Source organism: Dysidea avara, chromosome 3 (assembly GCF_963678975.1).
Source record: "Dysidea avara chromosome 3, odDysAvar1.4, whole genome shotgun sequence".
NCBI classification, from domain to species: Eukaryota; Metazoa; Porifera; class Demospongiae; order Dictyoceratida; family Dysideidae; genus Dysidea; species Dysidea avara.
In genome coordinates, this window is record NC_089274.1 from 31,363,614 (window position 1) to 31,379,337 (window position 15,724).

The 15,724-nt window shown below is 35.9% G+C and overlaps 2 protein-coding genes across 3 annotated transcripts in view; one reads left to right on the plus strand and one right to left on the minus strand.

Annotated features, from left to right (window-relative positions):
* The window catches only part of LOC136250691 (kinesin-like protein KIF21A), a 465,334-nt gene extending 461,992 nt beyond the window's left edge, over positions 1-3,342 (plus strand). For both annotated transcript variants that reach the window (XM_066042921.1, XM_066042922.1), the window contains exons 42-44: positions 1,949-2,075; positions 2,941-3,010; positions 3,118-3,342. In XM_066042921.1, coding sequence (XP_065898993.1) covers positions 1,949-2,075; positions 2,941-3,010; positions 3,118-3,157 — 237 coding nt within the window. In that variant the 3' untranslated portion in view covers positions 3,158-3,342. The remainder of the gene's footprint in view (positions 1-1,948; positions 2,076-2,940; positions 3,011-3,117) is intronic.
* Positions 3,343-5,487: 2,145 nt separating this feature from the next.
* Positions 5,488-15,724, minus strand: part of LOC136250693 (uncharacterized) — a 67,070-nt gene continuing 56,833 nt past the window's right edge. The window contains exons 7-10 of the mRNA XM_066042923.1: positions 14,290-14,338; positions 12,851-12,992; positions 5,808-5,940; positions 5,488-5,754 (exon numbers count right to left, since the gene is read on the minus strand). Coding sequence (XP_065898995.1) covers positions 5,692-5,754; positions 5,808-5,940; positions 12,851-12,992; positions 14,290-14,338 — 387 coding nt within the window. The 3' untranslated portion in view covers positions 5,488-5,691. The remainder of the gene's footprint in view (positions 5,755-5,807; positions 5,941-12,850; positions 12,993-14,289; positions 14,339-15,724) is intronic.

Consider the following 15,724-nt stretch of genomic DNA (forward strand, 5'->3'; position numbering starts at 1 on the left):
AGCTTTTAAACTGTTTTGAATGAACTGGTAAGGACTGTTGCAGGTCTTATATACCTTTTGTGTATAAGGCATAACTTGTGCTTAAGTTTACCTTGTTTATAATTTGGTATTCTGTCATAAATAAGTCAAAAGCGCTTGTTGTAAATTCATTGCCAGTGCAATAATTTTCCTAACATTACAAAAAAGATTTATAATTCTTGTTATTGTTATTAATTGTTGTGTTGGATTAAAATGTTATTAGTTATTGTTTGTTATTAATGTTTAAGCTGCTACAAAAAGATATTTTTAGTTTAGTTATTGTTTAATAATTACAACACTACACAAAATGGCCTTCTGTAGATTACTGGACTTCCTTATTTTTGCCATCATCAATGCCATGCACGGCAAAGTTAACGGCCTAAATTACCTTATTTGTGTTTGTCATCGTTCATAAGAATGTGTAAAATACAGGCTGTGATGTATAACAGAAGAGTTAATGAGATAGATTACTGGATTTGTCATATTAGGTATAATGGTGCATTGGGATGTGTAACAAATAATGGAAGAGTTACCAAGATAGATTACTACCTTGCAATATTAGGTGTAATGGTTCGAATGTGTAATGTGTAATGGATACTAACATATCATGGAAAGGTTAACAATATAGATTACTGCCTTTTCTTATTTGGTATGGATACTGACTGAGGCTATGTTGCATGTGCATTCAGTGATTTAGTGCATGGATGATATGAATTATTTACGATAATGCTAGAAACACTGTGATACGTACTGATTAGGGTACTTGAGAGAGTAGGAATGCATAAAGAAGAGTATTATACACAACACATGGTGAGATACAGAAACCGAGACAGAAACACCTGAGGAGATGCAATAGTCTACATGTACTCCTGTCTACACTCCCAAATGGTAATATACATATACAGAGGTAGTGAATTTTTCATTATAATTACTGAGCAAACAATATACAAGTAGAAGAAAAATTAGGAATTTTAATTAGATTAGGGATCAAAGTAAAAGTAGTGAAAAGGGGAATAACTCTAATCCTAACTCTGAACTTCTGGGCCCAATCACTACATTTTAGCCATTTTCAAGGCCAACCACAGCTTGCTAGTTAACATTAATAAGGAATATAGTGAGAGTGAGTGAGTCAGTGAGCAATAAAGAGTGAGCAAGTTTATAATGAGTCTTTTAATCCTGAGCTGTTTACACAAAAATGAGATGAGTCGTAAATTGTATGATGAACTTGATTCACTCACTGGTGACAAAGCAATGGAATGGCTGTACAGTGGAACCTCAGTTATCCGAACCCCACTTATGCGGATTCTCAGTTAACCAAACTATGGAAATGACTGCTCTATTAGAGTAGTGACTGTTCCATTAGGTATTTGATAATACTTTTAAACATGTTCTTTATGGTTATTTATACACAGTTTCAGAGATATGGATATTTCAGACTTGTGGACCACCTGTGGTCCCAAGGGGTTCGAATAACTGAGGTTCTACTGTATATGGTGCGGTCTTTAACATTGCTACTCTACTACTCCATTCATGGCTTTAAGAACCATTGCAATAGCTGGTTTTATACAGGTGTATGATGCAATACAGATGTATGATGCAATACAGAGGTGACCTCTTAATACAAACTATTTCTGTACACACTGATTGGTAATGAGTCAGAATCTAGCCTGCTATGCCAAGGTAAACAGCCAACTCAGGTGAACAACATTAAAGGCTCCACTGTATATGTCAATGTTGAGATGGGACTTTAATAACAAGTAGAGAACACACATTAATCTATCATGCTAAGCTCCCCACAAAATTAAATGTATGATCAGGGGGTGTATGAACTAATGCTTATCCTTTTATATGAGACGAATAGCTGTACACTGTCAAATATTGTATATTTTGTTTTTATGAGATTACTATATAAGCATTTTTGTTGAATTAGACCAATGACAGTGCCCACCAAACTACTATTACCGGTTTGGCTGTGATGAATAAGTATCCATTTCTTATCAGTAGCTGTAAAAATGGATACATGAAGTGCTGGAATACTGAAACGTTGTCACTTACAGGTATTTGTGTAAACATATGTAATTATTGTATTTTAAATTTTAGTTTCTCAAGTACTGTATATGTTAGCCTGTATTGTAATAGCTATTTGTAGATATAGAAGCATTTATGTACACTGTATGAACTTTCTGAGCACACTGTTACTTTGATATGTAGTTGTATTTAAATATTAATTATTATTAGATGAAGTAGTGATCCATCCCTTAATGAATGTGATATCACATTCTTCTGCCATGACTTGTCCTTTGCATACCACAACTATGCTCATTTGTCACAGTTTTTCTTTGTGTCATATCATATGTGACCCATGAAAATCAGTATTAGTACCTCTATACCGGACTCCCTTGATTCATAATCGGTTCTGTGTACCGCTTGTACAGTAGGTTAGCATAACAGCTGCTAAGTGCATGCTACTAGGTTGACAAGGTACAGTGAACAGGTTATAGAACCTCAAAACCACTAGTACGTCTTGCATGCCATATTTCAATTCTATACTCTCAGCCAGACACAAATTTATTTTTCAGTGATGCACACAGTTAGGCAGTACAGGTAGTTGTGTCATATTAGTTTTGATTTCCAAGCCCAACTGTCATAGGAAAATTTTCAATGTCCTACCTAGTGCTTGATAGGAAAATTACCTAGTGCTTGATAGGAAAAATTCAATGTGTCTAAATTTTAATTTGCTGATTTGCGGTTTTCATTGTGGGATGCATCCCTTATTGTTTTAAAGCTATTCTACATAATGTGACAAGGGCTTTTTGATGGGAGCACACAGTGGTGGACATAAAATATGAAGTAATTTTCATAGCATTTTTAGTGGTATAGTTATTGCTGTATATTTCTTTTTGTGTATTATTTATTATGTAGCTAATGTAAATGCAAGACATTCGATATCATGCTTGGCAACAAACAACCATTTAGTTTTTACTGGATCTTCGTAAGTTGCTTGTTATTTGTGTGTTTAGACTACACAGTGACTATAAAATGTAATATGAAAGAATGTGTGGTTGATGCCAGTTTTTATTGTCATTTATTACCTCACAGTGATAAGACTATAAAGATATGGGCTGTCAATTCATCTTAAGAAGGCAAATATCTGCAGGGCAGATAGTAAAATTAATGATGTTGTAAATTGTATATGGTACACTGTAAATAGACATCTATTTGCTTAATTTATGAGATTATAATATTGGTTTATCATCCTTGCACATGTATTGACATATTGCATTTGAATGTATTGAATATGGATTACCATTGTTTTTTCAAACATCTTAATAGAATGCACACCTAAAAACCACCTTAGAAAACATCCTTCAACTAAAAATAATTTTCTGGTGGTTTTGTGGAATGAATATATGGAGGGACAGAGAACAGTACTCAAAAGTGGGTGGGCAAGTCATGTGGAGTTGCACTAAGCTACAAAGTGTTTTAAAATTATTAACCGTACCTTATTGTGTGAAGCACACCAGCCGGCAAAGCATGCCAATACTAGGGGGTCTGGGGGCATGCACCCACAGGAAACTTTGAGATTTTAATGTTTTTAGATTAGACACATACAGCAATAAATTAAGGCATTTTCAGACAGACTCATGCTCTTGATTACGTATGGATTTAATGTGTTAATGGAGACAGGTTGAATTAATTGCATAGCAGAACCAAATCTTTTGAATGTTCTATTAGAGTAGTTAGGTGATTGCTCTATTACAGTATATAGATCTCGTGCACTCCCAGCACTGATTCATGTATATTCCATTCTTGTATAACCTTTAGCACAAATTCTAGTAAATCTAGGCAAAGTAAGTTGGCTGCAGACTATAATATAACAGTTGCTTTATTTTAGCAACTGCGTATTGGAAAAGTGAGTCCACTTGTAAAAGTGGGGGGGCAGTTGCCCCCTCTGTCCCCCTATTTCTCCGCCCCTGAATATATGAGTATTAAGTTAAAAGGAAACAGTAAGTGTATTTCAGACAAAACTGACATCTGCCAATATTATTTTATTTCACAGGCACAGCAGAAGTTTGTGACTGAATGAAAACATCTCCAAAGTACACTATTTTTATATTATAGCTGTCCAATCAATTTTTAACAATGGCATTCCTAGATGCATCTAATATGTTAAAATTAATCATTATGTGATTGTCTCTGAGAAAACCAGTCTTATTGCCAATTTCTGTTTAGGCACCAGCCTATTATGCTGGCATGATTTTGAGCATAATAGGTGCCTAAAAGCATCGAGCATAATGCTAGCATAATAGGCAGAATATTTGTCATACTGTAAGCAAAAAAAAATGCATGCCACATGTACATGTACAGAAAAAGGTTGACTTACAATAATAGAATAGTTGATGGAATTACGTAATTATTTGACATGACTATTATTATAGTTTACAATGCAGCCAATTAATTCTTAATGCACAATGAGTACTTTTTACATTTAACCAGTTGTTCATAAGCCAAAGTTTATCATTATCCATAGGAAAGTAACAAAACATTGGAACTGTGGAAAAGAATTTGAGCATAATTATGAGCATAATAGGAAAAATTTGTGAGCACTGCAGCATAGCATAATAGGCAAAATTAGAAGCATAATAGGCTGGTGCCTATTTCTGTTGTATATCTATCCCTGGTTTTAAGTATTCAGAGTTTTGTAGGTTGCCAATGGTTGGTACATGGAGATATGTTATATGTACCAAATTTTCACACATTTTATACTAATTCCTCAGCTACCTTCCAAAGCATCCATTGCAAAAGTAGCCAAACAGCTAATTTTCCCACCATTAATTTTAACCATGTTTGAGCAGGAAAGTTCCAGTGGAGTGGAAGGGAAGGTTTAAAAAAAGTTGTTTACAAAATGAGAAAGACCCATAGGGATAAAATAGACAGATCAATCTGGACTTCTGGGCTCAAACTTGGCTAGAATGAAAAATGTAGGACTTATACAGCACAGCTGACTATCCAACAATAAGTAGCTGCACAACTACATACAGCCATCTCATTGTTAGCCAGAGCTACATCAAGGCTCCATACTGTTTGTACGGCTCACCACTGGGATTGGATAAGAGCAGGCCATCTAAAAACATATAACAGTAGCTTTGTGTTCACATGTGACTAAAATTCTAAGTTGCTATCTTGAGTGTGATAAGACCAGTTTCCCACTCCCACCCTATCACATTATAATGAACTGTACAGCTACATACAGCCATCTCCTGGTTGGCCAAAGCTTCATCAAGTACATGTAGAGTTTACCACTGGGATTGAATTAGAAAAAAGCTGACTACCTGAAAACATGTAGCCATAGTTTGTTTTTGACTAAACTTCTAAGTTGCTGTTTTGGGTGTGATAAGACTGGTTTCCCCACACCCAGTTACTTATTACTGTCTATTATTATCAAGGCCCAGACGTGTTGGCACAATCTATAACCCATAGCAACATGTCATATCTTAATTTTGCATTCTGCAACTTGTATTACAAAACCAAGTAAACATTTAATTACACCTGAAAAAAATGTAGGCTTGATCACATACTATGCAATGTCCAACTGTGGCAGCATGTACGACATAATATGATTTTTATTATATCTAACCATTATACATCATCTTTATGGGAAAAAAATGTTAGTCAAAAGTGTGTTTCAGCTTGCTGACCATAAGTACTAATTCTTGAAATACTTGTTCTTTGTTGCTAAAAACAAATACTCCGTTGACATTTTTGTGATGCATACTTATGTGACTTACTTGAGATTGTAAATATCGTCTAAGTATTTCCTCAGACCAGTTTAAAAGTTGCATTCCATCAGGTGGCATCTGAACATTGTGTGGTTTTTTATTAAGCAAGTACAATAGTCTGGTTACATCCTGCATTACATTTCTGGTTAGGAAAATTACATTCACATGGTAAACTGATCATCACAATGATAGGGATAAATGTGACTGGGCCTGCAAAAACAGTGCATGTGGGCACAAACTACACCCCATCACTCTATAGGTAATATCTCAGTATTGGAACAGAGTATTTACATTCTGTAATTTGCATCATAAAGCCAATTGCATTCTAACTATTCGCTGAAATTTCATTGCCATAGCGTAATGGTACAAAAAGTTATGAGTAATGAAAATTTGAAAAAGTAGGCAAAAATCATGTGCCCACATGCCCTATATTCGCAGGTCCAGTCACAAATATACCATCAAAAAACCTATACCAATAAGTTCACAAAAAAATAAACTACTACTCTACTGCCTTCCTAACTGTGGTTCTCTATGGTTATGCTCCTCCAATATGTTAAAAAGAAACCTGTTACTACTGCTATTTCAAATGATTGTACAGCAGTGTGTGTGTAGTGTTGAATGGATATTCTACTGCTTGCCTGAGTAATGTGTATGGTTCAGGTGGAACAATATTAATGTATATTGTTGGTATGCCAGTAAAAAATAAATAAGATGCATTCTGTAGTCAAGCAGTCCTTAACTCCTTGCAATGAATAGCTTCACTTATGTACTACTAACTTTGGTACCTGCAAGACCATTTCCACACTAACTAAAAGTCATAATCACTAAACATCAGCGCCATTCATGACCCACAGCATGCATCACTCACTTTTAAGTACATGAACCTGAAATTAGCATGCAGGTACTCCAGCAGTACTGCATGTAGTTAAGACTACTGTAGTAATGTGTACATATATAATACTTGGCAGCCTGCTCAGGTGCAAGCAAAGTGCATGATGCTATACCTGTCCTATATTATTAGGCTATATATACCTTACCGTAGCATTGGTACCTACAGTGCAGGACTTGTACTGTGTATGGCGCAAGAGCCAAAATGAGATAACACCAGCATGAAGTTGCTGCACTATCAGGCTAACAATTTCCATATCAAACTTGCCTTCAACTTGTCGGGTCTGCTTTTGGCAGACCATTTTCTGGCAGCCTGTATATCCACACCAAACATCTGTACAGGTCTCTGAACAACAGGGAAGTGCTTAGGAAGGTTCATACACTCTGGACAGACAAGCAGGGAGCTGAATGTGTGATGTATGTCTGTTTTGTGAGATTTCAGTCTATTTCCTGCCTCTGACAAGCTGTTTTGTGGTCTGGTGCCTTCAATTACCATCCTTGTCCATTTTATAGTCTATCTCTTGCCCACCTGCCACCCCTTTTTGAGGACTCGTGATACAGCAACACTGGTGAAAAACCTGTCTAAAATGGTGGGAACTCCACAAGGATTACTTTGGCCACCAGGTGCTCTTAATTTTTAAGGATAGTGAATTGCTCCATTTTTAGTGAAAAATCCATACGTGTAGCTGCCAGGGCTGGTGAGTAACAATGCTTCAAATTATTAAAATACTTTTTTCTCTGAATCAACAATGCACACATATGGGTGATTTTCCAAAATCCAGTCACATATGTGATGTCTCAGCAAAAAACCGACTTGTTCACACAACTTCCTGATTTTCTTAGTATTATCTGCAGTGTCCAAGGAATGGATCACCAAAGTTTCAGCCTTCTTTGGTGAGTAGTTTGGGAATTATAGTGCTAGACAGTAGGAAGCAAGACAATCGATTTGTACAGCAACTATGCTGAAAAAAATCTACAGGTGCTTACATTTGCAGCCATAACTTCTGTTCACATTAATCTACAATGTTGGAATTTGGTATAAAATGTTCACCATGGATTAGCAAATCCACCAAGCTATAGTGTTAGCTCTATAGTCACTTATGCATATAGGTATGAAAGCGGTTTATAAGAAATGACGACAATCTTGTTTATACCGCATCATAAACAAATGCATGACATGCATATCGTTAGGGTTACAGAAATGAAACAAAAAAAATTTCAAACTCTACATGAGCAGGTGAATACGATGGCATATAGTTTTAATCCATTTGAGCCTTCCTTCTCTGAGTAATGGCCCAATAAGGAACTTGCATATATTCTTTGTAGCATGCATAATTTTACGGATTATTTATAAATTTCATTTTTCTCAAACACAAACAAGTCAGGTTTTACTGAGATGGTCACATATGTTACACACTAAGTGTAAACTTAATGCAATGGGAACCAAACATAACAATTGTGACCGGATTTGCGAAAAGGTACCTTTTTCACACACAAAATGTGACCCATTTTTTGAACTTTAAAGCTTCATAACTTTTTGATAATGGCATATAATTGCTTGAACTTTTCAATACATGTAGTTACAGTATCTGGCTACATATTGACACTAAGAGCAAGTTAATCAGTATAAGGAGTCAACTGTTACATCATTTTGTTTGCTTGTATGTCAAATGTGTGGAAAAGGTACCTTTTCGCAAATCCGGTCACAATTTATGTAGCTATGTAGTACATGGTGATGTCACTTTAAACACGAGGCTGCCTTACGCCATATTGCAAGTACTGAGATGATGTACTGTAAGTACAATGAGCTTGAGGCAGGCAGGTAAGTTTAACAGCAGATAGCTATAGCTTAACTAAAACAACTGTATTGTGTATATGTAATATTACCACATGAATGATGATGTAATCTATGTGGTATTCGCAGTACCTGTCTTGCAGGCTATAGCTACATGTAATAATCAAACAGTATGGTAGTACTGTTTAAGTAGGGATTGTCCCAATAATTAACTGAATGCTGCCTCTAAACCACATATTTTAAGGTGTGAAAAGTAATTTTACAGAAACTAAAGTCAAATTAATATTAAACCTACGAAAAACCAATGTTTTAAAAAAATCTCCCAAACTGGAATTTTGGTCTGCTTGCCTGCCAGCCTGACCATGGTCGCAAGGCTAGGGCTAAACGATGCATCATATGACCACCATTTTAACCGCAATTAATTAACAAACTCACCAGTGGAATGTGCCTTTTGGGGTTCCAATGAATTCTTGCCTTTTGCACCTTGCGTTTCTTTTTATAAAGCACTCACACTGTACCTGCACAATAGGACCTTTTACAAACTAGATGGACCAATAACAATTGAGCAACACGCCCCTTTACAGTCTAGTACAGTTAAACCAATAATGATCGAGGGACATGCCTCATAATGATCTAGCTGTACTTACCATTAAATACACACTTTCTATTGGTATATAATACAGTGAAAAAACAAGGTATGTCATAACCATGCCCTTAAATATCACATAACGTAGCACTTTGACACATTAGATCAAAGGAAACCACAAGGCTATAATATTATTTCATGTATCGCCCTGACCACAGGGAGATATCATGATGTCAACCAGTGGTTAGGGCAATATCATGATATAGCCCTAACCACAACTGCCTTTGATGCTACGGCAGTTACAAAGCATCGGTTCCCTTTGATCACTGTAAAGTTGGGTTGTTAAGCGCATGCGCTTTTAATTTTTGGAGAAAATGTTTTGTAAAAAATCATACTATCTGTTAGGCGCATACGCCTAATAAATAATTATGGTGAGTGTAACATGGAATCACTACGTTGTAATTAATAATAGAGTAGTTAATAGTTTGTGCCGGTTACCACGGCAGTGTATAAGGATATTTGACTCCATTTCTAGGTAAAATCCTTTGTGATAAACAAGATTATCACTATCTAGGTGGCTGATTTACTATATACATAGCAAAGGGAGACGTAAGCACTTGAAAAGACATTAATGTTTCAGTACTTTCAGCTTTTCTTGCCATTTCTTGCTGTGTGTAGCCGTATCATAGCATTTGGCCATGTGCGCTTATCATCCGTGGTTAATGTGTATGCGCTTAACAAATAATATGCACTTAAAATATACATGTGCTTATAACCCAACTCTATGGTATTTATAGAGCTGCTTAAAGTTTTGCATTGTGGGGTTCAGTTTAACATGTTAGTTTAGTTAGGCTAGGCATTGTTTTGAGTCACTAGGCATATTTTTGCAATGTGAGGATTGCTTTTCTACACAGCACAATTCAACCACATGACAAGATGGCTCAGACATTCTCACCCTATACACCTAAGTATATATTTTAGCACCTTCAAATACTTTAGGCATCCACAAAGTCCAGAAAAAACCATAATCATTTCTTTTTATGCCCCACAATTTTAACCCACAATTGATGTTTGCAAACCTCTATATAAAAGTAATGTGGTGAATGCAGGTTTGTCTACTAGGTGAGCATACCTGAGTGGTATATTACGTATACCATGGCCACGAGGGATTTGCCTGATATATGTGACCGGATCTGCGAAAAAGGGACATAATCGCATAAGACTAAATTTACAGTATAAAGCATTGAATACATTGGGTGAAATACTTGCATATCATAGAAAAAATTCCGTAATTTATTTTAACCCCTTTTTCTTAGTGCAGGAAGGGACTAACAATACAAACCTAGATATCATCTTATTCGCCTGCTCAAGAGCAGTTGGAAAATCGTTGTTGCGTTGCAGTAGACCCAAGGATACGGAAGTTATGAGCGTTTGTTTACGTCATGTCGAAACCATCCTACACGATCAATTTTTCTTCACAAATTTCGCCTTTGTAAACAGTGAAAAAAGGCAAGTAAAGGAAAACCTTTCCCAGTAATTGATTCCCTTGTTCATGGCAAACACGATGGTGAAACGTTTAGCCCCGTACCTCAATCCGTTGATAAGTTACAACGGTTTTTGTAAACGCCTGTAATTTATTTTCCTATACTTGCTGTACAAATCGATTTTTCTGTTGTTGCTACTTTGTAGGGCTGCAACTCCCAAAGTTATTGGCAAATGAAGCTGAAACTTTGCCAGAGGGTACTCTTGGCTAAGTAGAGTATAACTATTTAATAAACAGGAATTCGAAAAAAATGCGATTATGTCCTATTTTCGCAGATCCAGTCACATATATGCCAGTTCAAGTACATTTCAAGCCACCTTGTAGAGATTTCAACTAGAAACAAGTCACCCTGTAGAGAGATTAGCTGGAAGCAAATCACCCTGTAAAGAGGTCAGCTTGATTAAGTCATCCTGTACGGAGTTCAGCTAGGAACAAGTGAAAGATTCGCTAGAAACAAGTCACTCTATACGGAGGTCAGCTGGAAACAAATCACCTTCTAGAGAGATCAACTGGAAACTATAGAGAGATCAGCTTGATCAAGTCACCCTGTAGATAGTTTGGCTACATTTCAAGTCACCCTGTAGAGAGTTCAGCTAGAAACAAGTTACCCTATAGAGAGATCACCTGCTAAAACAAGTTGCTCTGTAGAGAAATCAGCAGGAAATAAGTCACCCTGTCGAGACAGCAGCTAAAAACAAGAGTTCAACTACATTTCAAGTCAACCTGTAGAGAGTTCAGTTAGAAACAAGTCACCCTGTAAAGAGTTCACTATAAACAATGTACAGTTCAGTTTTGTAATAAATCACCTTATTACTTGTGTGATAATCATTAATTTAATTCAGTGTTAAATATACAAATATTTAATCCCTATGCACACATTATTATAATTGCTTCTCTTGTTCAACAATTCCTGTAGTAAAGAAAAAAAAACTAATTAAAAGGAAACAGCACCAAAGCCTGCTAATGGCTGGCTTTGTGGCTTGCAATACAAAAAGAAGTGATATCTAAACCAAAACAACCAAGCTGTATATAAAAGGACGTGGCTCTTTTATAAAAGGCCAGGATGAAAAAGTTGCAAAATCAAAAGTGGTGGCCAAGAAATGGCTGTGATGGTAGGTTAATGACAAAAATTTCAATAATGACAATTCAGGTGAATATTATCCCCTGGCCTTTTTGGGGGCCACACTTTTTTACAGCTTGGCAGTTTTGGTTTAGATTTAGCTTACTGACAACAAAATAAAATACAATGTAGCATCACTGGTACTTTATTGCCCTACAGTGCAGTTTGTCTATTGCGTATTTAAGTATGATAAATTGTGACAGACACCTGTGTATTCCATATGTACAAAGATTTGTTGCCCTTCGGTGACACAATTTTTGTATTCTCAATCAAGTAAAAAGATACCCATAGCACCGAAGCAATGTTAACCTTTTTAATGTACTACACTCTTGCTACCTTACAGCCTACTTATTGTCACCACCTTCCTCAGTAAAATGGAAAATAGTAAAGGCTTAACAGGCTCAGTAAAGTTACACATGTAGCAGTATATAACTAGTGAGAGAAAAAGGTAGCAGGGAAAAGGATAATAACCGAATAGGTTGCCAAATCAAATCCTGCTTGTATGCTTTTCTGTACAGTTTTTTTTTCTTTTGCTTTAACAACTTCTTTTTGTTTATCTAGTAACCTCACAGTTGCAAGTCATGCACTCTGCTACCTCGACTACTTGACCTGTGATAATAGCTTTAAAAGTTGCTTATAAGGACATGCTTAACTGGAATTGTGCTTACTTTTGGTTTGCATGCAATTTATAGAAAAATTTCAGTGAGTTTTACTCTACACCCTTGCATTTAATGCACTGTAAACAATGAGCGACAGCAATTAGAAGCTTACTTTAAAAGAGATTTCACTCTTACATGACTGCTTTGTTTGGCACAAAAACTGCTTCAATACATGCAGCAATTTGCAAGAAAAGTGCGTGAACTCAAATGGAATGCAATCAGACAGATGGATGGCTTTTTCCTTTAAATAGATTGTTCTTGAAAAATGAATTTGAATTTTTTGTGATTTTGGAATCACACCTTCTACAGATTCAAGGGTAAGATTTGTATTCTTCATAATATACATTAAAAAGTAAGCTTAACCATGGATTCAGTAACATTGCCTGTTATTCACGTTAAATATTTTTGGTTAAATAACAAGACTATGCTGACTGCCATTTTATGTTTTTTGCAATTTTTACTTGTATGACTTGGCTGCAGTTGCATCTGGTGGTAGCTCCTTCAGTCTCCGTCTCATGTCATTTAACATTCTTAAAAATACAGAAGACTGCTTTCTTAGTTTGGCTAGTTTCTGCAAAAACTGTGCCTTTTCACCATCTCCATCTAAATGACATAAAAAGTTAAGTAATGCAACATCATACAAGTGTAAGGAAAATATATATATTTGAGTATGGATCACAGAAATAAAAAGCAATGAAACAAGAGAGGTCATCTAGACCTGCAGCTATAGCGGACATTTAATTCCTACTTCGGTCTAAAATCTATAATTTTTCATTTGATTGTTTGTTTGTCTACAACTATAAAGGTATGTAAGTATAAATTGTGGCTAAAACGACTGCAATGCTCCAACTGTGCGGTCACATCACATTTGGGTCCAGTGACTTCTTTATTAGGGTAGGTGAATGCTCTATTAGAGTAGCTTGATCATTTATTCTGTAAGGAGGTTATTTCAAGAGTATGTTGCAAGTAAAATTAGTGAATTTACAATTACTTATTTGTGAAAATCATCCTAACATATTCTGGAATTAGTCCTGATTGTTTTTACCACCTATTATTCTAGAGAATATTCTGTGTGCCTCTATAGACCTTGACAAGTAAACAATGTCTTTGTTGTGCCTAATACTTAGACTACAACAAGGTGATACTGAAATTTGATTGGCTGAAAACGTGGTCTCTAAATCCCGTACTCATGTCTAATAGAGACTCATTCTCTGAGGTAATACGAAACACAGTATTTACACGCCTGTAACTTTGGCAACACATGGGCATTTAAATGGCTAGTAACGGCCATAACTGAATTAGAGGGAGGTGTAATGGGCTTGTTTATACTAATCAACAGTACATTTCTTGTTTACAAGCAGTTGTCAAGGCACAGCAATGAGTTGTAGTCCAATTAGTTATACTTTGAAACATAACACAGAAAGCATGTGCCTGTAACAGGTGTTTAAATGGATAACAACAGCTACGCTGAATTAGAGGGAGGTGTTGAAGGCTTGTTTAATCTAATTAATGAGACAGTTTCCTTTACAAACAGCTGTCAACTCAAGGTACAATAACGAGTTGTAAGTTAGTCATCAAATACCAATTGGTTCTATAGGATTTAGAAAATCCTTAGTACTTACTAGCTAAGGGGCTGAATTCCATAGGACCCTGGTTCTTGATGTCTAACTATTATTTAGAACTTCAAATCATCCAAAGTGTACTTATGCTGCAAATAAATAATTTATGTACATGGCTTTCATTGTTTCTGTAAAGCAGATGAAAACATTGTAATCTCATTAGTGCAATGGATACATATGCAAAACAGCTTTCAAAGAGCCAAATGTACACAGACATTAAACACTTTTCTGGTTTGAAAAGGTAGTTTTGTACATATATTCATCTCATCATGCATACATACCAGCTAGAGCAAGGTAATCATCACAATCATTTTCATCCTCCATATCTGCCTATAACAGTGTTGTAACAGTATTATATGAAAATACAATACCGTAACAGTGGACCAATCAAGAGACTTTATAGAGAGATCACAAATGGAGGCAAAGGGTTCTACATTACAGCCATTGGCTCCAAGCCTACCAAACATATCTAAAAGTTATCTATAATTTTTTGAGAAGGAATTTTATCAAGGTTGAACTAGATGTGCAATAATGTAGCTGACAACGTTTCCATAAGTATACAGAAAGATCTACATGTACTAGTGTTGTCAAATGTAATTCTTGGATACAATTATCATTGAAATGTAACTTGAAAATTTACAAATTATTCTTTGAAAATTATAGACTATATAGTAGTTAGATGCCAAGACCAAGGGAACTAAGCGATTTAGTAACCCAAAGGCCTGAGGCTGTAGCATCCCAAGCGAAACGAGGGTGCTACTAAGGGCCTGAGGGTTACTAAATCGCTTAGTTCCCATTGGTCGTGGCATCTAACTTATTTAGACTAAACAACATTCACATAGCAATAGTTTTTAAATACCTGTAAAAGTGTGAGTGTGGTTAGGAATGAAATAGGAAGAACAGTTTCTCAATTTTCTGAATGAAGACCTTTTTGAAGTTTTGTTCCTATGGCACCCACGAAGATAATTTTATACATAGTGCTGTGGTTTGCGGTCAGGAACAAGCTAAAGGATTACCAATTTGTCCAGCAACAATGTAGAGGAACAATTTGCAGAATATTGTGGAGATTATTGTAGTAGTAGTAGCAATGCAACAAGAGGTGTTGAGGACGGAAATAAAGCGCCACTGAAAAGAAGCAAGAAGAAACAGATGCGAAAGTTTGCCCCACCTAAAACTGATGATGAAGTTGTTGATGCACGAAAGGCTGGAGTGTCAATTAAGATACAGAAAGACACAGAGCAGTGTTTTTCCATCTGGAAAGAGTGGAGAAGATATAGAAATGAAGCTACTGATACACTAATAGCACTGATTGAGCAACTTGATAAGGTGCAGCTGAATTACTGGCCCACTTGTTTTATATTGGAAGTAAAGAAGAAGGGAGATCCAACTAGTGAGTTTCCTCCTAACACTTTGTATCATATTTGTTATGGAATACAGTGCTATTTGAGATGGAATGGTAAGCCATATATCGACTTTTCAAATGATAAGGCATTTGCAGATTTCAGGAGCTCACTGGATGCTGAAATGATAAGGATGCAGAGTGCTGGAATTGATTCAAAGCAGTAGCAAGCTGAGCCTTTGACTCGTACAGATGTAGATACACTGTGAGAGAAGAAACTATTGGGAGATGTTACATCACAGTCATTGCTTGATACAATTTTATTTTTTAATGAATTATACTTTGCTCTAAGAAGCAGACAAGAGCATCATCAATTG